This window comes from Sinocyclocheilus anshuiensis, unplaced genomic scaffold (genome assembly GCF_001515605.1).
Source record: "Sinocyclocheilus anshuiensis isolate Anshui unplaced genomic scaffold, SAMN03320099.WGS_v1.1 scaffold103, whole genome shotgun sequence".
In the NCBI taxonomy this organism is placed as follows: Eukaryota; Metazoa; Chordata; class Actinopteri; order Cypriniformes; family Cyprinidae; genus Sinocyclocheilus; species Sinocyclocheilus anshuiensis.
Window position 1 is genome coordinate 748,818 of NW_015548201.1, and position 25,636 is coordinate 774,453.

Sequence of the window (25,636 nt, forward strand, 5' to 3'; positions counted from 1 at the left end):
GACCTCACCAGACAATGGCACCTTTTTAGTTACACCCAGCGTCACTATCTCCTCCTACCATGCGTATTTCGAGCCCCGGGATGCCCCCTTTGCTTAGAACAAAGCGATAGAGTAAAATTGTTCCCCTGCGCTGGGACGGCTCGCGGGAGAGCTCGTGGTTGATTCCCGTTTATATCATTAAGCAGAGGTTCAAACTCCAGTCCGAACACCACTGGCTACGAGCTTTGGGCTCTGCTCTCACGGAGAATATTTATTTATATAGCATGTTTTATTTTATATGAACTAGAAACAATGTTTAATTTATAAAGTTTTATTTTGAAATGTAAGTCACTAACAATTGGCTGGAGCCAGAGCTAATGGTGAAAGGCTTTGCGCGAGGAGACCCCGCCCCATTTTGGAGGTTCTGCCCACTTTTGGAGTTCACGCCCCATTTTGGAGATCTCTGGTCTGTAGTTATATCTACTTGGCTGCTGTCACCACCATCGAGCTAGGAGGGCGTGGTTTCAGCAACCAGCTCCCACCTCTTTGCCCATTTTCGATTATCCGGGAGTGACGCGCGGTGACGTGCTGCCAAGATGGCGACGGCTGGCTCCGCCTACTTTAGGCTTCAAAAACGCTCTTCGGAAACCTACGGGTAACGGCACGGACACTACGTCCATGTTTTTAGACAGTCTATGATTTCAACACGCAAAGTGAATCGCGCACGTGACTGGACAGAAAGTGAAGCTTCATTTGTTATTGGTCACATGATTTCTATGACAATTGACAACACAACACAAGCTTCGACTCGAGGCTTCATCTAGCACGCCCATTTATTCTCGACACAAGCTCCGATGCCTCGGTTCAAATGTCACATCACTAGCAGGGGGGGTAATACCACTAACTTAAGAAACCAGGTCAGGTACAGTTCATATATCTGACTGCTTGTATTTATTGACAAAATTGTATAAATGTGAAGTAAAATTGAACATTGAGGATGCAGTGCATAAGTAAAATTGAAAATTGAGGATGCAGTGCATTGTCAATGCATCGTGATATCGAATTGAACTGAATCGATGAAATGATAATCGTAACCGATCCGAACTGCGAGACTAGTGTAGGTTCACACTAGGGCTGCCACTAACAACTATTTTGATTTTGATCAATCTATCGACTAATTTATCGATTAATCGATTAATCTAAGCGATTAATTTCCCACAAAAAAAATCAACAATTTTAAAGAACATTTTATTAACTCGCAACTTTACCATTCAGTAGTGTACCATAAAAAAGTATAAATGTAAACAAGCCATTGATGAAATGTAAAACTAAAAGAGTACAAATGTAAACAAACCTAATAAAAATGAAATAAAAAGAAAATAATTACAAAAGCCTGAGAAAGTCAGCATGTTCTTAATGTCAATATATCCACATGTTCTGGGCTTCTGTTCATTACAGCTGTGAGTGCAACTACGAAGGGAAAAAAATATGTTTCAATTAATCCCAACAGTTGGGGTTTCACATTAAATAAATGCAATGTTTAGAGTCCACTAGAATCAAGTTTGACGATTGTTTTTACACATTACTGTGCGATCTGATACTTGTTTAATATTTACCAAGCATCATTTAATTAAAATGTCCACTTAATCTTTAATATTTGGCCATTTCTTTACGACAGAAACGGCTCCTGTGGAACAGCATTTACTGTGAACGGAGCGCTGTGAGACGCACGTACGTAACCTACACATAACTGCATCACATATAATTATTTAATTAAATCGTAACGTTTGTGAATTCACAGTTATGCTTAATTATGATTTTTTAAACTGGTTTAATATATCACGAGGCCTTGGAAAACAGGCTAATAATGTGTTTTATGGATTCTCGTCCATGAAATGCGCCACTTCCGGTATTTTGCCAGTTAGTCGATGCGAGCAAAATGAAGTCGAGGATTTTTAAAAATCGAATAGTCGAATAAAATAGACAAATCGCGACACCCGAGAAAAAAAAGAGTATAGATTTGAAACACGGGAGTGAGTAAACAATGACATAATTTTCACTTTTGGCTGAACTTTTACTTAAAAAAAAATAGGCCTGTGGACCTACTCATCAGAATTTGTCATTTTAACAAGTTTGTCAATATATATATATATATATATATATATATTAGAGTTTTTTGGGGGGCTTGTTAGTGTGGCAGTGGCAGTGGCTGCTCTAGGAGACCTCTGAAGACGGTTTGGTTTGAAGCTTGGCTTTTACATCCAAGATATTTATGGCTCACTCGTATCAGCTGACGCAATTGCACTGAGGCCCAGAGTCTTACAGCCCCCCATAAGGAAATGGAAAGTGAAATGCGGCAAGGATTTGTGGCGTGTCTGGGAGGGAAAATTGTAAATGGGCCGTGATTTTAAAGACTGTTTAGCATCAGATATCCGGGACATGCATAGAAAATGTTTTTTGAGAAAATTGTTGATTGTGACCCATATCATCCGCTTTGAACATCTAAAATGGCTTACCTCCTCGTTTTCAGCTGTTTATACGAGTTTATTTTCTTATGTCGTCCTGTATATTGATGTCAGAAGTTTTAAGGTTTCTCAACTCTTCCCCCTATGACTTGTAAAAGGTCTTAGCGCAGCACTTTACTGCCACCAGACTCAAGTCAAGGAACAGCTGGGCTCTGAATTTGAGCCAGGAACACAGGTGGTCATGTCCATCAGCTTTATCTGTATACTCAACCATCCACATTTCCCTTGTCTTCTTTCCTTATCCTTTGTGTCTCAACATCATTTTTTTTCTGTTGTGCCTATGTTTCTCCACGTGTTTACTTCGGAGTGTGAAGTGAAGTGATGGTGCTTTTTTTCTTCTTGCCATAGACCACAAATGGATGTTTGGCAAGATGTTGCAATGCTCTTTCTCATTGCAAGTGAATAGTGAGCAGAGTCTGACTGTTAAGCTCTAAAATGACAAAAGCACCATAAAAGTATTGTTGGCTCGGAATATACCTCAAATCACACAGACTTTGTGATTTTTGACATTTTTTATTTTTGGAGCTTAAAGCTCCCTGGTCTCTATTCGCTTCCACTGAATGTAAAAGAACAGTGTCAACATTCTGCTTATCTTTAAATAACATGAGATAGGGCTATATTACTGAAGTTGCAATTTTGACTTGTCAAACCGAAAAGGCTGCATGAAGTGAAGAGTGAAGCAGGGCATGTTTATTATTATTATTATTATTATTACTTCTTTAAATTTAAACATTCAGGCAGCTCAATTTGGGTTGCTTATAACAGGTTTGGGAACACAACATGCACCAACCATCTTCCCAAACTTTTGCAAAGCAAAAAATAAACAGACAAGCTGAAAAAATATGTATGAGACGCTTTTTTCTGCCAATATGAAAGCTTGATGGTTTAACATTTGAAAATTAAGAAATATATTAGAATTGTTATTATGCAGTTGTACGGTAAATAAAATATAATACATGTCATAAATATAATACAATTATTGTATTATTTTTCTATTACAGTGAAATATTACAACAGTTATATTCCTTATTTTGTTTTATTATTATTATTATTATTATTATTACTATAATTATATTCATTTAATATCACAAAATTTTTGGCCAAATCGTGCAGCTCTACCATCAAGCATATAAAACCTTTTTTAATCACCTTTTAAATCGCAATTTTTATCAGGAAAATCACAATTAGGCTTTTTCTCTAAATGGTTCAAGACTAACAATGTTGACAAAATGTTGATTTTTGGTTAAACTCTTCCTTTAGGACCTCTTCTGGTCTGGTCTGTTTCCTGTATGCTTGCCAAAGTGCTACACCTGGTGGAGGACTTTCGGTGGGTTTGTTATTCAGACAGCCATTTCCTCATGATGTCCTCACGACGTCACAGTGCTTCTTATGTTTCATAAATATTTGCACGGTCTCAAACGGGCTGTTGAGGGCAGAGGCTCGAGAACAATAACTTTTGTTCTCTTCCCCTAGTGCTGTCCTGCTCCAGATTTCTATTTAGAGCTCAGCAGAGAAGACTTGTAAATGTTTGTTGAAGTGAATAGCAGGCAGCCGAGACAGGAAATGTGGTAGAACTTGGAGAACAGAGGGATAGGGAGTCTGAAATATCCAGGGCAGATGTTGAAGGTTTGAGTACAGCTTTATACATGAGGGCAGACTGTGTGCATTGCATTCAAATACATGCCAACAGCAAAAGCTGGATCTCATTAGGGTGTTACCACCAAATGTCTTATTATGTTATTACACACACTAAGTGCTATTAATGATGCACAGCATTTTACATTTTGAGTTGCTTTTATTTGTGGCCAAATGTGGTGATGCTGTTGGAGTTCACAGGGTCAAGGTTTCTCATAGTCTTGTTAACCCTGCTGGTAGATGTCGAAACTACACCGTCTGTTTCCTAAAGCATCTTTCTCCATTGATGGCCATATAAAAGCAAAGCAGCTGCAGTTCAAATGAATGGGAATGCTGACAGATATTCTCCCTGTTTGGGTCAAGAAAACCTCATGAGTGTACCTTTTAGCTTTAGGGTGGGACTCTAATCTTTCCTATTTACCATTTCTGTGGGAGTTTTGAGCAAAGTTTCCTCTTAAATGTGAATCGCCAACGGAAATCTTGCTGAACTGCTTGCCAGATCAGCAATAGGTCAGAAAATTCCTCCAAAACTTGGCAGAGCTCACATGGTCTGGAAAGAATGTTCACAAATTCACAAGTTTGGCAGGATCTTGGGTCTGGGTTGTGTGCCTTATCATCAGTGTGTGTTCACACTTTGCTCTGTAGTAATCTGAAACTGTGACTGCTCTTATTTTCCCAGAAGGCATCAGACACAGGCTGACTAAGCCTTGGAGTTTCACATTTTGGTTTTGCTGTTCCAATAGTGAACAAGCGATAAGCCTAAAAAAGTCAGTGACATACATGTGAATGTGACTCATGCGTTCCTGGACATGACACACAGAATGTCATTTCCCATTCATAATGCACACATTATGAGTCCAGATGGCAGTAAAACATTTTCCACATTGCAAAATTTGGATGTTCATTTCCATGTATTTCCAATTTCCATTTCCAATATGCAAGCACTTGCATATTTCCCTATTCTCTTCACTTTCCCTTTTGGGCGATGCCTCAGGCCTTTTTCTGAGTGATTTATATGTTGTGGTTTACTTCATTGCTTCAAACGCTGCACAAGTAAGACTGTAAAAGTCAATGCTGCATCAAAGTGCTGGATTATTTTAGACTGGCTTTTTTGTAATGATGAAGGATTTATTGTGTTTAGGATTACATGGTGAGTTCTTTGTCCATGCTGAAGAATTGACTTCCTCTCAGGTGTGTTTATTCTTGTGCGGTTGGGTTTGATTGATTGGAAGGTGCTGCTTCTTTCACTGCAGTGGCTTTAGAGTTGACATGGATTTGAATAGTTGAATAGCTCAGCATGAGGTGTGGTTGGCTAATATCCATTTTTAGCTGATCTTGCTTTTAAATCTAATGCTTGTGTCATTTATTTAAGCTGATGCAACTAAAGTGTTTTTGAATGCTTGTAAAGTATAATGCTCTTTTCTTGATTAAATAGTGACAAAGGACGTGATAGAACAGGTTTGCAGGTTCAGAGAAATGTTCCATCTTCTCATTTGTTGGTGGCCTACATAAGCACAGAGCCCTGAATTTAGACATCTTCAGAATCTGGGTCAAATTATAATAAATTCAGCTGCTTTTAGATATCAAATAAATTAGTTTATTGCTTTTGGAGATTCATATTAGTGGTGTTGATGCAGGCATCTCTATTGCTATAGTTCATACTTGGGGTTAAGAAGAAGAATTAAGCTAACCTTATGTATTAAACTTTGATAACTTGTCCTGCTCAATGCTACCAGTGTTAATTTATATGCTATTATAGTTTTAAGTAGTATTTTAAAATTAGCAAAATTAACATTTTTAAATATTGAAAAATTATTTTACATTTTTTTTGGGGGGGGTTTTCATTTTAATTAAATTTTTAGTAGTTTTGTCATATACTTTTGTAATTTTTATTAGTTGTTTAAATTAATTGTGATTCCAGTTTTATATTTTGATTTCAGTTTTAGTTCATTTCAATTATTTGCCTAGGAGACATTTCAAAATTTTCATTTAAGTTTTTTTTTTATCTAACATTTAGGCTATATTTTATTTCAGCTTTGTTGCAATTAACAAAAATGTTTTTTTTAATATTCTAAATTTTAGTTGATGCTAATGATGATTCCTTTCTGCATGCTACAGAAAGAAATTATACCTAAAATTATGCAGCTTATTGAGAAGATGTGTGCTATTACTTTAAGCTATGAGACTTATGATTTCCACTTGACAGATGAGAAAACGAGCTCAACATTTCTATAGATTTACATACTGTAGGAGTGAGATGAGCAGTATGTTGAGACCAGAATAGTCATAGAGACTTGGGGGTGAGCACTTTTGGCTTTGGCCATTAAGCAACCGCATAGTAACTTCGCAGAACACATTAACAACCACATGGCATTGTGCTTTACAACATTCTTTATTTTTTATTAGAGTACCCTGGCAACCACTCACAACACCCCTGTATTGTGTTTGTTCTCAGCACCGCTCACATTTTCTTCAAAAAATTTAAAAATCTGGTTTAGATTTGAAATGTTTGTAGTTAGTCATCTCATGACACTTCATTACATACAGATTGACTAATGTTTGTTTTCTGTGGCTGTTTCAGCTGACCCCAGGCGGTAAGGCGGCCCAGGCCGGAGTGGGTGTTGGGGATTGGTTGGTGTCCATCTCTGATGCCAACGCAGAGGAGATGACCCATGTGGAGGCACAGAACAAGATCAGAGCCGCAACCGACTCCCTCGCTCTCACTTTGAGCAGGTACACACACACACTTACTCATCATCTTTCATCAGCGTCTTAGAGTTTCAGTATCATATGAAGGGAGAGAGGATGACTTCACAGGAAATTGAGTTCTCTGGTTAATACATCACTGTTAACCCTTTTATTACAGTCTTGAAAAATAGACGGTGATTTTTAAAACAGGTGGTACATTATAAACAACAAAACACAAATACTCAGACGTTTACAACTGTGATGACATCAAAGAACCTTGGAGCAGATTCCTGGGCTTTGAAAAAAAGACTTGTCTGACACAGTTTACTTTAGTTATTAGATGGTTAATAGTATTTTGGTACTCCTGCTAATGCAATTGTCTGATTATGGTGAGTTACTGTTGTTTTGTTTAGAATGCTAAAAGCATAGCCTATAGCATTGCCTGGCAACAGCCAGTCCAGAATTAAAAATCCCATCCATTTTCTTCATAGAGAAATTGATTTATAGTGATGACATCTAAACCAAAGACAAACCTACCACAAGCTCCAGGAATGGTATAGCACTGTTTCGGTGTATTTAAATTTTTTAATTAATTTATAGCTTAATATGCTGTATAAAAAAAATGTGAAATTGAAATACATTGTGTTATTGTTAACTACATTTTTTTTTTCTTCTAATTGACATTAAATAAAATAAAATCTAAAAATATCAGATGAAAAAGACCTTAAAAAGTCAACAAAAATGAGAAATGTTTCTTTGGCAAGTAAACAAAATAAAATAAGTTTAAGATGAAGTACTAAAATTACTAAAGCTAAAACTGAAAAAAAAAAAATATACATAAGAATAATAAATTAAAGATAAATTGAATTATTAAAAAACAAAATTACTAAAACCTAAACTAAAATTAAAACTTAAAAAAATATTAAAAATACCGTAATATATAAATAATACTAAAGTAACACTAAATGTATTAAGCACATAAAATCCATATGAAATATTATTTTATGCTTATTAATGACTTCATGATGTTTAGATTGTACTGTTGTTTTCAATTGTAGTTTTTTTTTAAATCAGATGTTATGATTCATCTCAGAGCTGGTTGGTTTGGTTCTTAAAACGATTTATTGAATGTTTTTTTTTAATGCCTATGGAGAAAGTGTAGCTTTGTTGGAAGAGCATGGTAGTAACAATGCCAAGATCATAGGTTTGATTGTCAGGGAGAAACAAACTGTTGCTCTGTAAGTCTGCTCTGGGTAAAACATCTGCCAAATACATAAATGTAAAATGAATGGGAAAAATACTTCAAAACCAAGGGCACTTAAAAGCCGGGCAGTCACACTTGCACTCTGTTGTGATATTTTAGCTACTAATTGTCTGTTGTTTTGAAAATTGACTTTTAAACAGTTCCTTATTTAATAAAATTTTGTTTGGCTCAAAACTGTGTCTAGAGAGCTGATCTAACAGGCAGTAACATGACTCCAAATAAAAATGTCTTTTACTTGTTGCCATAGCAATTGTGCTGATAACTTGGCATGGTACCTTGTGTGGCATTTAAGCAGAATTAAATGGCCTCTAGATCTTCAGGCCTCTTGTTTTGTGCAGACATATGTTAAGGCAGGTATTAAATGCATAGAACAGATCTTTAATGTGGCGTAATAAAATAGCTCAGACGACCCTGGGCTAAAGGTAGAGCAGATAATTTGGAGACAGAGTGGTAACTCTGTGACTTGAGCTGACCTTCACTTTTCAGCACAGAGATGGGAAACCTCCAATGCCTCGGGACGCAATTCTGAAATCGCTTACATTGCACTCCTTTTGGGAAACTGCAAGAAGAGCCCAAAAAAGGAAAGTTTGAAATGGAGCTTACTGCCCTCAGACAGAATTTAAGTTACTGGTAGAAAAAGTCTAATGTCTGCGGTTAAAAGATGAGCGTAGTTGCAGAGTGACAGATGCACTCGTTCCTGCTCTGTCATTAGGCCGCTCCTGTGATCAACACTAAAAGACTAAGAGCCTGTGTAATGGTCCAAACCACAGTTATGAATGTGGTTTTCTTCCTTTTTTGGGTGTGCGAGAATCGTTTATATGTCATCACATTGGTAAGCGCTTGTAGCAGTTAGTAATGGCTTGTTTAAGTGAAGAGGGATAAAAACGTGCTGTTATGAGTTATGAGAAATACATCTCCCTCGATAAAACAGGGCTCATATATGCATGACTCCAGTGTTTATATGTAAAACTTTTGTCTCTTTGCACTGGCAGATCTCCTGAAGAAGTGTCAAGACAAAGTCATTTCACCCTAAAATTGCAACAACAAAAAAAACCTATTTAAGGTTGTATATATATTTTATGCTATATATTTAATGCATTTTATTCTGAGAAAATGAATCCTTTTAACATATACAGAATTTTGATGATGATTATTTTTGCATTATTTTATTTTTTGGGGGGTGAAGTATAACCCGGTCATTTCTTAGCGAGATTCACTTTGATATAAGGGCTGTTTCAGGTCAAAGAGGGGTTGTCATTTTCTCTAGGCTATATAATGTCCTCTGGAATGAGGGAGGACTTAAATGAATGGGGTCGGTTCGGTCATAAAATGTTCCTGATGCAGAGACTGGCCGATTCTTCAGACCGCTGTCTGTCACAGGCCACATCTTTCGAATGCTGGGAGACAGGATGAGCTGATTGGAGGTGTGACTGAGAGTGGGCGTGTCTTCATGAGTCATATCACCAATGGCTAGATGATGTCATTTTTTTGTGGAGTTTGTTGTGACATAACTGTGAAAACATCTGTTTATCAAAGTTAATAATTACCCCTTTGCCCAGTACGCTGATAGATGACTAGTATCTTGACTATTGTTTTGGGAGCTTTGGTTGTCAGACATGTCAGTGTGTCTCTCTGCTGTTGTTGTCTATCATAGATCAATTACAATGTTTGCGTCCCATGGAAAGGCATGCTTGAAGACAAATGTCTGAGCATGTCTGTATTTATTCCGGAATATACTTTTATTACAGAGGGTGGTGTCCTTTTTGGTTTACATGGCATTTGATAGCCATTTGGGCAACCTCTTCAATTGTGGTTTGCAGCGGTTCTTTGAAGCACAAAATCTCTTTTTAGCTTTGTTGCTCTAGACCGTTGTCCTAGTTTGCCCTTTCTGTGTGCTTTGGTCAATGTTTGTTTTAAAGAATTAAATTTTATTTGAAATCAGAATGGATTTGTCTCAATGTGTTTGTCTTCATAATCTGGTCAAAATGTATTAACTTGTTTGTATTAACGGGTTTCCTGGTCGGCTAACATTATGTAGACTGCACAGGCTGTTTACTAATAGACAAATAGTTGTTTAGGCTTAAACTACTGTTACTGTTTTGCAATGGATGTAAAATGACTTGCACATTCAGTTTCATGTTGATTTTAAGCATATTAGTTTTGAAGATTTCAGCTTTGCTTACAAAGCGAAGAAAAGCTGGTATAATGCATTTTAGGAAAGCTTTGTAAGGCTTGCTTATTTATTCATTTATTTATTTACCTACCTACCTTGCAGGAAAATCAATTGCATATTGAAAATAGAAAATATAGTGAAGCTATATATTGCGTCTATATGTTGTCAGTTGCACTGGACACTGTTCATTTCCTGTGTCATTTCCTGGAACAGATGACTCTTGTAAAACAGCCTGGTTGTGCTGTTTTCTTCTACATTTTCTCTCTAAACTGATATCTGTAAGCAGGCCACTGTGCAAAAGTACACCCTTGCTGTCACAGGAAGTGGTGTATAGGCACAGGAAGTGCAGACTCATGGGGAGGTTACTGATGGAATGCCACTATTTTTACAGCCTAGTCAAACTAACCTAGACGGTCCAGTTAAAGGCAGAAGCTCTTGAATACAATGCTTATCTTGAGTACAGTGATAATATTGGATGATAATACCGTGGCACTTTGATATTTGGGTTGAATAGCAATGACAGCAGTGTCTTGCAATCTCAAATGCTGTACTTATGAAATCAGATTAATTGAGAAGCTACACATTTATTTGTTTACTTGCGATATATATTTTTACTTTTTAAAATACATTTTAAACTTGAACCTAACTACTTTATTCAACTACATAATTGTATGATTACTATGTTCATCTATGACTCATATTTAAGTGATGCGTTAGGGTACTTCAAAATAGCATTTGATAAGTTTTTGTTCATTTGTTAATAGAAGAAGAATTAAAAAAATGTAAAAGCATAGTTGGAAAAGGTATTTTTAGTGTTAGTGTTTTATGACTTCAATAACCAGAAATTTTCATACAAATCTGATACATTGCTATTCTACATGTTTGAGTCTATTCAAAATCATTTGGACAACCATCAGGTATTAGTTCACACTTACAGCTGCAGCATTCCATTCAGACTGACAAAATTTGATTTGGAGCCAGAAAGAACCGATTTAATTCCCATGAGTCTTGTTGTATTTGGCACAGATGTCTGTCTGTCCATTAGACTATCCTTAGTTAACATTTTAAACATTGCAGTTAAATGAGTAATTTTTATGAATGAGCTTAAGTGAATTGTTTTTCTACTTTTCTCTTTGCAGAGCTTTTAATCCTGCCGGAGGAGAGCAGAACGTAAGACATTTGCCCTTTTTCTCTTGTGTCGGACAGAGCCGCAAAGCTTTCGCAAGACCACTTAACCAGCTCCTGATATCTGAAGAAACACATTTAGATCAGTTCTCAAGTTCTCAGCTGTTTTGAATACTTCAGAACTGAGCAAACACGTACACACGCACACACACACGCGCAGTCGCGCACACACGCGCACACAAACACAGACACACAGACACACACAGACACAGACACACACAGACACAGACACAGACAGACAGACATAAATGTTGTGCCATAGATGTTTATTTTGTTTTTATGTAAGGTCATTATATCTTTATATAGCTTATGAAAGAAAGCTTTTTCTCAGATTTAGCTAATTTGGATAACGTTGTCCCCAAAGTATATCTAAGTGAACTCTCACACACATACTCATTTCAGCTTTCAACTAGTGTGATTTCACTCAAATACACAGTGCTTCATAGCTCATTCATAACTCATTCTCATGTAAGTTTCATGGCTCTTTTGACTTTCTTGTGCTGGTTGCATTATATTGCGGAAGTTTGGGTGGTTTGTCTGTTTTCCTGTCTGATTCAAATGTTAAGCATGTTGCTTTTGGTCTTGCTTAAACCTCCCTTCAGCAGTTTTTGGTTTGGTTGTATTTGCATCGCCACAGAATGCACAAACCCAGATTGAATCTACATTTCCCAGGAGGCCATCTGCACATACTATAACAGCAAAAGTTAATAAACTTAGAGCCTTAACAATTTAAATGTCTAACTGTAGAATTTAAATGCAAATTAAAGTAAATGCAAATTATAAACCTAGTTCATTTTTTTATATTTGCGTTTTTATAATAAAATTTGAAATATTATTTTATAAAATATTACATTTATAATTTTAAACCTTTCATATTACATATATTTATTTTTTATAAATATATATATTTTTCGTTTAATATTTAAGTATATTTAAATGTTTTTAAAGGAATGTTTAATAAAAAAATTATTAACTTGTAAAAAGAATGTTATTTTATAGTAGAGTCGGTAGCAAATAATAATAAAATAAATAACTGATTGTTAATAACTAATCAGATTTTTAACTGCCATTAAAAAAGAAAAAAACTGGAAAAAAAAATTGAAATTGTGCCCTCATGTGGCTGCAATAGCCCATAGCACGGGTCTCTGCAACAGTGCCTGCTATAATCCTACTCATATCAGTTATAATTTTACTTTAAACCCATTCAAGAGCAGAATGCAGCCGAAATAGAGGACCTTTTAGCTGTACCATGGCCTGATCTCAAGATAAATATTTGTGACCAGGGTGTGTTCGCACTTCTCAAACAATCCCCCTCTACTCTCACTGTGTTCATAATTTGCTGTGAGAACACATGAAGTCAATTCACACCTCCCCCCCAGATAATTCTCTCTTTTGGAAAGGATTAAGCATTAAAACCGTATCTGGGATTGTGCATTTACCTGTGTTGCTGCTAGTGTGTGTGCATGGTGTTGCATTTGCACTGTTTCTTTCTCCACACTCAGGATTCACACGCACCTGCATCCAGTCAGCCCAAGTACTCATTTGCACCGAGCACGACCATAAACAAGATGGCGCGGCCATTCTCTGCAGCCCCTGGCAGTGGCAGCAAGTGGCCTGTCATCAAGCCGGTGTCGTACGCCCCCAAGCTTAACCTCAACTCGCCGCAGCCTCACAATGGGTAGGTGACCAGCCAGCCAGGTCTCCGACAGAGACTCAGGCTCATTCTGTCTTTAAAGTGAGCTTTGATCGCCACGGGACGTGTTTGATGAGCATAGTCCACAATAATGAGCTCATCATACCCAAGGCTGCGTGTTTCTCATGATGCAGCAATACCTGATGGGTAAGAACGCCTGCAGAATCCCGCCGTTGTCTGGATTGTGGTTCTGAACGTTTTGCGTTCCTGCATAGTGAGGTGTGGTGGCAGGAGATTTGGGGTCAGCGAGTTCAAGAGTCTGGCCTTTAGCGTTTTTCTAGATTTATTGTGTATGCTTGGAATAAACAACATGGCGTTAAGCAGCTGTGTCTGTTTTCCTTGTTGGAACAGGCGGTTGCATCGCCACCCTGGTGACCAGACTGCTCTGGGATCCACTCAAACACGCCGTCTTCATCTGCTTTACTCTTCGTTCTGCACCTCTTTTCTGCCAAGGTCCTGAATTTTAACGAGCACTTTTATTTAAGATGATCAAAACAACAGATGTTAGCAGTCAAGTCCGGTAGAGTTGAATGCAGTACAGTTGTGCTGCTTTTTAAAGTAAACATGCAAAGGAGTCTGTGAAGGTCTAAGGTTTTGATCTAAACAGGTCGAGAAGGTTGAAATCTGTCTTTAGGCCAGGACTTGATGTTGTATGTTGCTGTTTATAGAGTCGAGACCCTCCCATAAAATCTGCTGAGCCTTCAAAGTGCCGTTACGGCCCCGGTGCTGAATTACTTAACAGCCTTACTTGGAAAGGATCCTGTATGATTCCACCTTAACACAAGTTTCCTCACAAACAAATTGCATGAAGGGGATGTTTTATTCAAATAGATGTCCTCTTTGTTTTATTCAAAAGCTGACAAAAAAAACCGAAGACTTGAACTTCAGTTGGATTGTGGGAACATTTTCAGCTAGGAACCGGAGTCGAAAGCTCTGGAGTTTTGGAGTGTAGTGGAGGGAAGGAGGGTGAATCAGAGCTCGGCTGCTGGAGTGCTGCGAGTGTGTTTGCGATCCAGCACTGTGTGTGTGTGTGTGTGTGATCTCCAGAGAACATGGAGACCTCAGTCACGTCAGCATTCTGAGCATGTTTACAGCACCGCACGCCTACAAGCTTGTCTTTACGACTGTTCACTCTGAGGGGCACTATTGCTTGCAGTGTTTGATGCAATGATGGTTAAATTGTTAAAATGAAAAGTATTTTATATATTATATATACATACAGTAAACAGTAATATTGTGAAATAATACAACTATTTAAAATAACTGTTTTCTATTTGAAATTTTGAATATATAATTTAAAATGTCATTTATTCCTGTGATGGCAAAGCTTAATTTCCAGCAGCCATTACTGCAGTCTTCAGTTTCACATTATTGGTGCTCAGTTATTAATAATGGTTCTTATTATGATTAATGATGAAAACCAATAATTTTGCGGGGAATAATTTCCTGTTCTCCCATTTTTTCTGGATTCTTTGAATATAAAATATATATATATATATATTTGAAATAGATGTTTGTTGTAACATTATACATGTTTTTATTGTGACTTTTGATGAATTTAATGCGTCCTTACTGGATAAAGAAATAATAATTTATTTTTCTTCTTTTCTTTTTGTACTTACACCAACCTTTGGAATGGTAGTGTATCACCGTTTCCATAAAAATATTAAGCACCAAAAACTTTTCAATATTCAACCCTCTACATTGCGAGTAAATCACTCGCATATGCGACTAAATCTTCACTCTGGGCGACTACCAATGGCGATTCAATTGCCAAGGTGTCCGTAGAGGGTTGATATTGATAAAATAATAAATGTTTCTTGAGCTGCAAATGGAAGGATCATATGACACTGAATATTAGAGTAATGGCTGCTGAAAATTTTGCAATAACAGGAATAAATTACATTTTAAATTAAAATATAAAACCTCAAAGACGTTAGTTCAATCATGACAACTCTCAGAACATTTTAGCATGGTTATGGATATGACAATGTTAATGTATTTGGTCTTGGCGGAACAGATCTGCTACGCTGCATGCATGTTGATTTTATCAGACGATGCCGCGATTATAAATGAGAGTGACTCCTGATTAACATGTATTAAAAGGGGTCGTGTTTAGTCACTATTTAGTGTGGTATTTTTTGACAATATTCACTCATCATGACAGTAAAATAGGGCATTCTAAGTCAATATACTGCAGTATTTCCTCTCTCAATCAGTAGAAAATATGGTTAACACCCGGTCATGCATGAAAAAAAAAATACCGTCATGTACCGTGAAACCGGTATAATTTTGGAAAATACCGTGATATAAATTTTTGGTCATACCGCCCAGCACTACTGCTGCTGCACAAATAGCATATAAAATAACCCTGTAGCAGATCTATACAGGTGGAGCTGGGGAAGGTGGAGGGTTTCAGAGAACTCTGAAAGCGCACTGCAGGAATCTGAAGTGAATGCTAGCCAGCCATATAAATGCAAGACAGTAAGCTCATTGGCTGCATATGCTGCATGAACCCATCAGCTTGTGCCAAGTCGTTTAACTCTCTGAATATCATCAGTTACGTTAACACCCCGTCAGAATGTGCCATCTAGAGTTTCATGACTGAACTATATATTTATATAAAATTATTTTTTTGTTCTTCTAGCAGTGTTGTGGATATTTTTCAAATTCCCACACCTAGACGGTTGTGTAAATTCATAAAATATAACAAATTTGTAAATTTATGATGTTTTCTAATAAATAGATTTTTTCTACTTGCTCAACTTTCAAATTTTCAGTGATTCATTGGCTAGAAATCAAAATCTCTATAAAATGATTTTATCCAGTAGTCACAAATGACTGGAAAAATCATAAATCATTTTGTCAAAATTTTGGGAAACGTGTTTAGGGTAATGTTGGTTTTGTGCCGTGAAGACAGACTCAATGTCAGTTAGATCTAGTGGCTGTAATGTTTGGCTGAAGGTTCAGGGATGTTTTTAATAATAAAGGCATATTAAAAGAGCAGAATCATTTAACTTTTTTTAATAGGAGGTACAGCTCATGTTTTCAAGTTTTCCATTGGGTTACTTACATAGCACACTGTGATTCTTTTCCCCACTAAAACCCACAATTTGCTTTGTTTGTCTCTGCAGCACGTCTTTCTAAATGCTGTTTATTCTTCTCTCCATTTCTAAACTATTTTCTCTCCTTCTCTTTTTTTTTTATCTCATTTGTCATTCTACAGATGGAAGTTCCTGACAAGTTAGTAATGCCTTTCCTTATTTCCCCCCTGTTCTGAGAAATGTGTGCAATTATTGTTTTTGGCTGTTGAATCCCAGCCCTGTGGCTCTGCTTCTATCCGTTTCCATATATGATTTTTCCTAAATTGAATTGATCTTTCCCTATTCCCAAGCCTGCATTGTTGCAGTATTGGCTTTAGGAGATGGCAGATTTCTCACATCTAAGCTGCTGTCTCACTCTGTAATTATTCACTAAGGGATTGTAAATGTACAGCTTTATTCCAATGTTGATATTTCAGACCGCAGTGGTGGAGATCAGCGGATGGCCTCCATTCAGTCGGTCTAAAGCCATGCTGCTTTAATGGACACTGTTGTGTTCTTTGTTGTTCTGCTGCCACTCTTCCTCTCTATTGTTATTTGTGCTCCTCTTCCTTTTTTCTCCATCCTGTTTTTTTTTTTTTTCTGTCTTCCTTCACTCTCCCGTTCATTAGAGGAGAAGCCTTCTATGAGGAGTTGTACCCTGAGGGGAAGTAAGTGCTGAATGCTTGTGGCTCGAATGCACTCGCTGAAAGACCGTAGACCTGCTGCTGACCTCACTAATAAACTCTTGCTTTTGACGACATTAGATTGTGTTTCATTGCCTTTTCACTCAGTAGTTGAACTGTATTGAAACGCGGCACTTTAGCTGGGTCGTTTGAAACTATTAGCAAATGTAGTCATGAACTCTCAGTGACTTCATTAGAGCATGAAGAAAGATGTGGAGCCTGAACTGAAATCACATTTCGTGGGTGTTTTGATGTATTATTTTGTGTGCATGTAGTTATGAATCTGATGTGTGAAAACAGGGTTTACAACCTTTACAGACCCAGGGACCCTCACCAGACCTCTTAGCCAACCCATGGACCCTAGTATTAAAAAAAATAAATTAATTAAAAAATCTCTGCAATTTTGTTAAATAACTTTCATGAAGACTGTTAACATTACTGCATTATATAATTAAATTCTAAAAATTAATAATGATTGTAAGTGTACTTTTTAAAATAATGTTCATTATGACATTTATACATTTAGCAGATGGTTTTATGCAAAGTGAATTTCAATGGAGGAACATATTGTGACCGAGCCAAAAATAAAAAAAAGCTAGAACACTAACATCACAACATTTATATAATATAATATAATTAATAATTGTTCTAATAATAACTTTTAATTAATAAAAATTACATTAACTATAATTAACAAAAGCGCAAATAATTATTAGATAAAATTAACAAATAAAATAATGAACATTGTTAATATTGATTAATTGTTGCTTTTCATTTATTTATTTGGTAAATTTATTTTAAAATAAATAATTTATTTACTTATTACTGAACTTATTTGCTTGTATTTGTTAATTTACTTATTTCGTTTTCTTAGTAATCAAGTTAATGTAGTACTTTTTGCTGTAATTTAATTAGTAAAATAATAATAAAAGTAATATAATGTAATTAAGTAATATTAATAACTATAATTAATAAAAAATAATTAATTCATAAAATGTATAAACATAATGAACATTAATTGTTAAATTAAAAATATTAATAAAAATAAAATAAAATATATATATATATATATTTAAAAAAAACAAAATTAAAAATGAAATTAATTCTCCACGGACCCCCTCAAATACCTTCAGGGCCCCTGGTTGAAAACCCTAGTGCTATAACATCACCTTACAAAATTTACAATGCTAATCATAGTTTCTGCACCATAAAAATGAGTTACTCTAATAGATTTGTGATAGCTTGGTGTAATAGCAACAATACCTGTAGTAACTGTTGTATTTTGTCAGAAACTTTGGTTACCATGGTATTTTTTTGGATCCTCATGTACTGCATGTTCCCTCACTGTGTTTGGTGTAGTCATCTCTTCCTGTGCTGCACGCATTACGTGAAGCCATTTGCCGATTTTTGGTGGTGTGCTGTGCTGTTGTGGTGAATGAGAGAGGTCACGAAGGACTCATGTCTCCAGGCACGGTCTGCGGGTGGAAAACACGCCCTGCTTCATCCCCAGTGATCGCAGTAAGAAGAGACTGATTGAGGATACGGAGGATTGGCAGCCACGCACCGGCACCACCCAGTCTCGCTCTTTCCGAATCCTGGCCCAGCTCACAGGCACTGACTTCAGTAAGTCAGACACGTTCAGACCGCAGCCTGTCAGCGCCGTATACTCCTCTCAGAGCAGTTGTGTTTCTCATTTGGGGTTTTCAGCATAAGCTCATTTGTGTCAACGGGTTTCTTTGGAAAGATCATTTCTCAGAGAGTCAGTATTTTGTGAAGTAATGTGGAACAAGACATTCCTAAGTAAGGATGGGAGTGGGACCAAAATATTTAATCATGATATAAAACTATTCATACTGTGGTACATCTCAAGAGGATTATTTGTGCCAGAAATCCAACCCAAAGCAAATAAAATGCTGAAAAAAGCTATTTAAAAATTATTTTATTTTATTTTATTTTTTACTAATCCAGTCAAAGTAGTAATTTACTTTCCATAACATTTAATATATCTGGTTATTTGGAATTTAACTGACTTAATTGACAAATTCATGATTAATTTTTTTATTTTATTTTATTATTTTTCGTTTTATTTTATTTTTTGATTTTGTTTCATTTTACTTGAGTTGAAATAATACGAGTCAGATTCAGAGCCATTGTAAAATAGTTGATTCACGCATACCTGCAAACTATACATTTGTTGTGCTAAAATGTAGTATTATTTGTAGATGGTGTTCATTGTAATTTCATGTTATCAATTGGATTAACTAATGTTAATGTATTGTAAATTTACAGGTAGAAGCAACATATTGTAAAAAGAAAAAAAACTTCTCCAATTATAAATCAGTGAAGATATCAAAGTAATCTTTATTTTTCTACTCTGTGTCAGATTTTTAAAATTGCGTTGTGTACTAAACCAGACTTCCGGTTGATGCATTTTTAGCATCACAGTATATACAGTTCTAGCTCCCAGCCCTGTTCCCAAGTTCCTAAAAAAAACTCCCTGTCGTAAATCCCATCTTTACTTAGTGGCAGGAACTAATCTGAGTGTAGGAGGGCATGAAAGCATGTCCTAGAGGACCCAACCGCTGATCTGATATTGAGAGTGAGATCATAAAGAAGTGGGAAATGTTGTCTATGTATAGCTTAAAGGGTTATGGTTGAGATTTCCTCCTTTATGCCGTCTAGAGCCTGAGTGGCTTTGATTTGCTCTCGAGTAAGTGGTAGGAAAGAGGTGTGCAGTCAACCATTGTTGCCATACCGTACCTGTACATCTCATGGGATTGACTCTCATGTTAAAATGTGATGGGTAGTCTCTTTAAAAGCAGCAGTCCTCAAGTGTTTTGTAGTGTTGTTCAGATATTGGAAGTGGATTTTATGTTGTGTTTGTGTGTCTGATGGTTGGTCTGATCTGTGTCTCTCCTGCTTCCCTCAGTGCAGGACCCGGATGATGAGAACTTGAAAAGGTCCAGGTAAAGAGCTGTGTGAACTTACTAATGAAGTGCGGTTTGAAGCATTAAATCGCTGGCTCTGACCTTTTACCACCCTCATTAGGAGATCACGGTGTTCAGCTCTCTGCGGAGAGATGCTGAAAATATGCTTTGATCGGCATTATAAGCTGTTGTCTGATCTGTGCATTTGCAGTGTAACTTCATACACTGATTGCTGTGTGCCTTATAATCAGACCTTCACAGAATCATGCCCTCAGATTTCTGCAGAATACGAATGCCTGTCATGTATAAAATACAGTCTAATGAAAGTTTATGTGTCAGATACCAATTCAGATTCATTGATTTTTGATGGGAATGATGCCTCATTTATAGGACAAATGCAAGGGTTTATGGAGTTCCATAATGCAAGAGAAAATTTGCTATCCCATAAGGCCACAAGAGCAGAGGAGTTGTTAGATTTGAAAAGTCTTTTAAGTACACTACTTTTTAAAAGTGTGGAGACAGTAAGATTTTTAAAAGGAAATGAATACTTTGATTCAGGAAGGATGCCTTACATTGATCGAAAGTGACCATAAAGTCATTTATAATATTATATAACATTTCTGTTTTAAGGGGAGACACTGCAGGCAAAAGCACTGTTTTTTCATGCACCCGTCAATTTTGAGATTTTGGGCTTTTTGGCTTTTCATAAAGTGTTTTTTCAGACTAGTGGAAAGAAAGCATCCAAAAAGACACTGGTAAGCGTTTCTTTTATAGCACGTTATCTATTTGTGTCAATAGATTTCAAATACAATACATATTTTTAAAGGCCGTTTTCTCAAAATGAGTTTTTTCTCCTACACTGAGCCATAAATCTCCACTTCAGTAGCACTTACACACACCAAACTTTACATTTTTATTCCTGTCTATATTCTGAAGGTTTTTACAGAGGGATTTGTTCATATATAATTTGCTTGATTATATACAACATTTTATTTCCCCAAAAATTGTGAAAATATATTGTTTTCTGGCTGTTCAAAGTATTTTCTGAATTATGGAGTGACAAAAAGAGATACCCAAAATTCCCTCTGTAAAAACATTTGCCTCTAATATGTAAAAAAAATAAATAAACAAGAATTTTGAAACTGAATTCATCCAGTGTTCAGATTTTTGTACTAGAAATGTATGCAAATTAGCGCATATTTCATTAAATAATGCATAATTTGCATATTTAAACATAACATTTTACAAAACTTGTAATACAAAAAATGTTTGCAATTATCAATGTAATCAATCAACTGGGTATGGTGATAATTAGTAGTTATTTTTTTTTACCCTATTCACCTGCAGTGTCTCGCCAAAAGCTGTTCTTTTGAAGAATCCTAAACAAAACAACAAACAAACAAATCGATGTTTCCAAAATATTAAGCAATACAACACTGATAATAATAAGAAATGTTACAGGAATAAATTACATTTTAAAATATATTAAAATAGAAAACAGCTATTTTAATTGTAATAATATTTAACAATATTACTGTTTTTACTGTGTTTTTGATCAAATAAATGCAGCCTTGGTGAGCATAAGAGACTTAAAAAATAAAAAATACAGCCCCAAATGTTTGATTGGCAGTGAATAAGTGTTATAAAATAAAGTTTTTGCCTTCAAATGCCTATTTTTGTTTTAAGCACAATGAATGTTTGAAGTTGAAATTTGAATTTCACAGCCTTGATACCTAAAACATTCGGCACATCTATGAAAGTATAAGAATTTGGACTCAGCCTAGTTGTGCTTTCGGAAATGCACTTTTTCCTATATTTCTACTTGATTTCATACCAAATTTCTTTCCACACCCTTAACAAAAGCATCTTGTACATTGCTTTCCATCAAAACGCTCTCTCTCGCTTGTGTGCAAATGCCCTTAAAACTTTTGGCTCGTTAGATTGTGCTGCCAGTAAGCATGTAGTACTCTCAGCTCCAATTCCATTTAGCAGGTTTTCCATTAAAATCAAAACCGAAAACGTGGGGGAAAAAGTCTGCAGATTCTGTCTGGGCCTGGTTATCTACAGATGCACTGATTTTTTTTCTGAATTCATCACTACTTGCATATGTTGCATCTTTTATTCTTTCTTCTTTCCTTTCTGTTTTGCAGTTCTCTCAACCTCATTTGCGTTTGCTTTTGTCTTTCTGTATGTGCTGACATTGTTTTCTCTCTTCTGTTTTGTTCTCACCACTCTCCTAATTTCCTGTACTCTGTCGTGCACTGAATGGCAGGGAAAAGTTCCTCACTGAGATTCAGAGTCCCCGCTATGCCAGGCTGAGAGACTGGCATCACGAGAGATCCGCCCGTGCCCTCAACATCAAGTCCTGAGCGCTCTGCCTCCCTGCTATCAGACGGCCGAGGGGGCTGAGATGCAGCCGCACTAGATAAAAATGCACCACTGCAACACCGCGTGCCAGCTATGGGTGAACACCGACCCCAGCTATACCAGGACAAAAAAAATCGGGCATGAGGGGGTTGTCAAGTTAAAATTTAAAAATACAAGTTAAAAATAGCAAAAACAAATGTGCGAAGAAATGCAGGCATAGTCGGGAAAACCATGCAAACTGAGCCCTACAGTCAAGTTCCCGTTAGGAATATCTGAATGCTGTTGGTGTGACAGTCTCTTTCAAGTGGTATCGTTTCTACAAACTGATAATCATGTTATTTTATTGTTGTTGTTATTTTTGTGCTCGTTCAGAGGAGTTATCCATCACAGGACTGTTACTATTGCTCCTTCTTTCTGTTTGTGTTGTGTAGCCCCCTCGTGATTTTTCTCAACTTTCTTTCTCCTTTATATTTCATTCTCTTTTTTTCCTCACTGTAATTTAACATAATGCACTATTATGATGTCATCTGATTGCTCTTCCTCTGGTTCTGTCTCCAATAAGATAAAAGAATCTGTTGACTCATGTCTCCGAGTACATAAAACATTGCAATACTCTCTGCTGTCCTCCTTTATTTTCTTAAAGATTTGCTTGTTCTCTTTTCTTCATTTCAACATTTAGCATTTTGTGTGCTGCTGTTTCCTAGTTCTTTGGAGAAATGATGGTAAAAACAACTAACCTTTTTAATTGTTATTTAATTCACTCCAGGCCAACTTAGCCTGGTTTAAATAGCTTTTTTCAGCAGATAGATTGTGGATTTAGATCTTGCTAGCTAAGCTCAATATTCTAAGCATTGCTTAGCACAAGTATTACGTAAAATACTGCATTTTTTAAATCGATGGAACAGTTTTATTTTGATCAAATTCTGCAGCTTCTAGATAAAATTCAGTGCTGTGCATTCTGGGATTGGCAATTTTATGTTAGATTTCATCCAAAACAAGGTGAGAAACGAGTGTAATTTTGCTGCCTACTGTTTGGAACAGGCATGCTGTTGTGGTTGTGGCTATGGTGCCTAAAAATATTGCCTAGGTGGGCAGCTCACTAGGATTTGGAACATAACTAAAATGTTTTTCAGACTGGGATTTATGCAAATAAGAGATTAATTAGACATTGTTTGGAATCAGTATGCGTTGATTCTAATTCTGTACAAATTTCCGGCAAGAGATTTAATCATTCTATATCTTGCTTTGCCCAGCTGGTATAATTTAAAGCAGTTTTTGGCGATGAAAACACAAGACAGACTTGTTTGACTTACTCTATATATGTGAATGACATGTTTACGCCTAAATCTCAAATTTGACTTCCAAAGGGGGTCCCAAGATCACATAAAATTATTTAAAATAAGACAAAAAAGCATTAAAAGAAGCTAAAACAACAAAAAATATATTTTTAAAATAAGATTCTTAAGGTTTTTTTTTTTTTTTGAAAACCCGGATAATTCGGTAGCCTTATTTTAGAAGTGATTTCTAGCCTTTGGAAAAGTCATGTAAATGAATAAAATCTTAAAACGCCATGAGCATTTTTTTTTTTTTTTTAGAAAGAATATAGTTTTTTTGTTGTTGTTCTTGTTATCCCAAGCTGTAATAAATAAAAATTATTCAGTGAAAATTCAGTAAATCCGTTAAATGTAAAATGTTTTTATTTACAACTGAAGCAAAAAACACCCATTCTTTATTTTAATTTGATTATAGTGACATCCCGTGAAGTAGTTTTAATCTCATCGCTTTGTTCAGGAGTGTACTTTCTATCCAGGATGTAGATGTCAGAGGTTGTGTTGTGTAGCTTAAAAACATTTTCATTGGCTCTGGCTAAAGCTGTTTTATCAAGCCATGTGTACTGAAAGGAAATTTTCTTTCTACAGTCACGGAGTAACTCCCTGTCCTGCCGAGTCCAAGCCAGCAGACAAACCTGATGAAGTTCAAGGTAAGTACTCTCAGAACAGACAGAATAGATTGACTCTCACAGTCACAGTACACACTGACTCACAGCCCAGATTCACTCCCACAGGGAGAACTTAACTCCCATAAAACAGACTTGTTCACGGAGCGGCCCGGCTGGCCCAGACAGGCCTGCTGTTAATGGGAAAAGTAAGACATAAGTGGCACTGATGTGTTTATAGTCAAAGATGATAATATGAGTCAATTATCACTCTCTTGAGATGTGGTTTATATAAGCTGAATTAAACCATGAGCCACTCCTAATGCTCTCCTCTCATGGTGTTAGCAGCATCTCGATAGATGTCTTTGTGTTATAGGTTGGTCCCTGGATAAAAGCAAGCCAATTTAGACTACAATTGCACTCGTTTTAATAGCAGCCCATAAATGTACACACTTGTAACAGGTCTCTGTTGACCCATAGTGAGGAAGAGCTGAAAAAAATATATGTATAGAGTTTTATTGTCCTTATGTTTTTTTGTGTTTTTTAGCGCAGGCTAAAGCACCAACCGATTCCGGTCCAGCCTGCCGGCCGCCATGGGTGACAGATCCCAGTTTTGCAGACCGTTACCACCCAGACAAGACCAGCACAGTGGTGACGCAGCACAAGAAGCCAGTCCAACCCACTCCCATGCAGAACCGCAGCTCCATCATGCAGGCAGCGCAGCAGAACCCTGGCGACTCCAGCGGCTGCACCCCGCTCTGCGCCGCATGCAACAAGATCATTAGGTACGGCTGGAACTCTACCGCCTCTGGAGTCAAACTTCAGGACTGACTGAAAATTTACAGTTACAGGAATAGTTCACACAGAAATGAACATTTGCTGACAATTTGCTCACTCTCAGTCCATCTAAGATATAGATAAGTTTGTTTCTTAACATTACATAATTTACTCACCAATGGATCCTCTGCAGTGTGCAATGGGTGCTGTCAGAATGAGAGTCCAAACAGCTGATGAAAACATCGCAATACAAGTAATCCACACAACCCCAGTCCATCAATTAACATCTTGTGAAGTAAAAAAGCTGCGTATTTTTAAGAAACATATCCATTCATACTTTTTAAACTCCAAACCGTTGCTTCCGGCTAAAATACGAGTCTTCTGTCCATCATATTGCTTTCTCCAGTGAAAAATTAATCTCGTCTGAATAAGGAGAGAAATATGTACAGATTGAAACTGTTTCAAAACAGTTCTAAACAAATATGATGGTGGATTTTGATGTGAGAGGAAGGGGATGGCCTCACTTGTATTTTAGCCGGAAGCAACAGTTTGTTTAAAATGTTTAAATGATTTGTTTATAACAAACACGCAGCTTTTCACTTTAAAAGACATAATTGATGGACTGGAGTCGTGTGGGTTACTTGTGGATTATTGTGATGTTTTTATCAGCTGTTTGGACTCTCATTCTGACGGCACCCATTCACTGCAGAGGATCCATTGA

The 25,636-nt window shown here is 36.5% G+C and overlaps 1 protein-coding gene across 1 annotated transcript in view; it reads left to right on the forward strand.

Moving 5' to 3' along the window:
- LOC107653336 (PDZ and LIM domain protein 7-like) overlaps window positions 1-22,372 on the forward strand; it is a 32,745-nt gene extending 10,373 nt beyond the window's left edge. Inside the window, exons 3-9 of the mRNA XM_016440026.1 lie at window positions 6,721-6,872; window positions 11,404-11,434; window positions 16,369-16,385; window positions 16,855-16,893; window positions 18,377-18,531; window positions 19,838-19,874; window positions 22,108-22,372. Of these exons, the coding sequence (XP_016295512.1) occupies window positions 6,721-6,872; window positions 11,404-11,434; window positions 16,369-16,385; window positions 16,855-16,893; window positions 18,377-18,531; window positions 19,838-19,874; window positions 22,108-22,204 (528 nt within the window). The 3' untranslated portion in view covers window positions 22,205-22,372. The remainder of the gene's footprint in view (window positions 1-6,720; window positions 6,873-11,403; window positions 11,435-16,368; window positions 16,386-16,854; window positions 16,894-18,376; window positions 18,532-19,837; window positions 19,875-22,107) is intronic.
- Window positions 22,373-25,636: the final 3,264 nt, after the last annotated feature.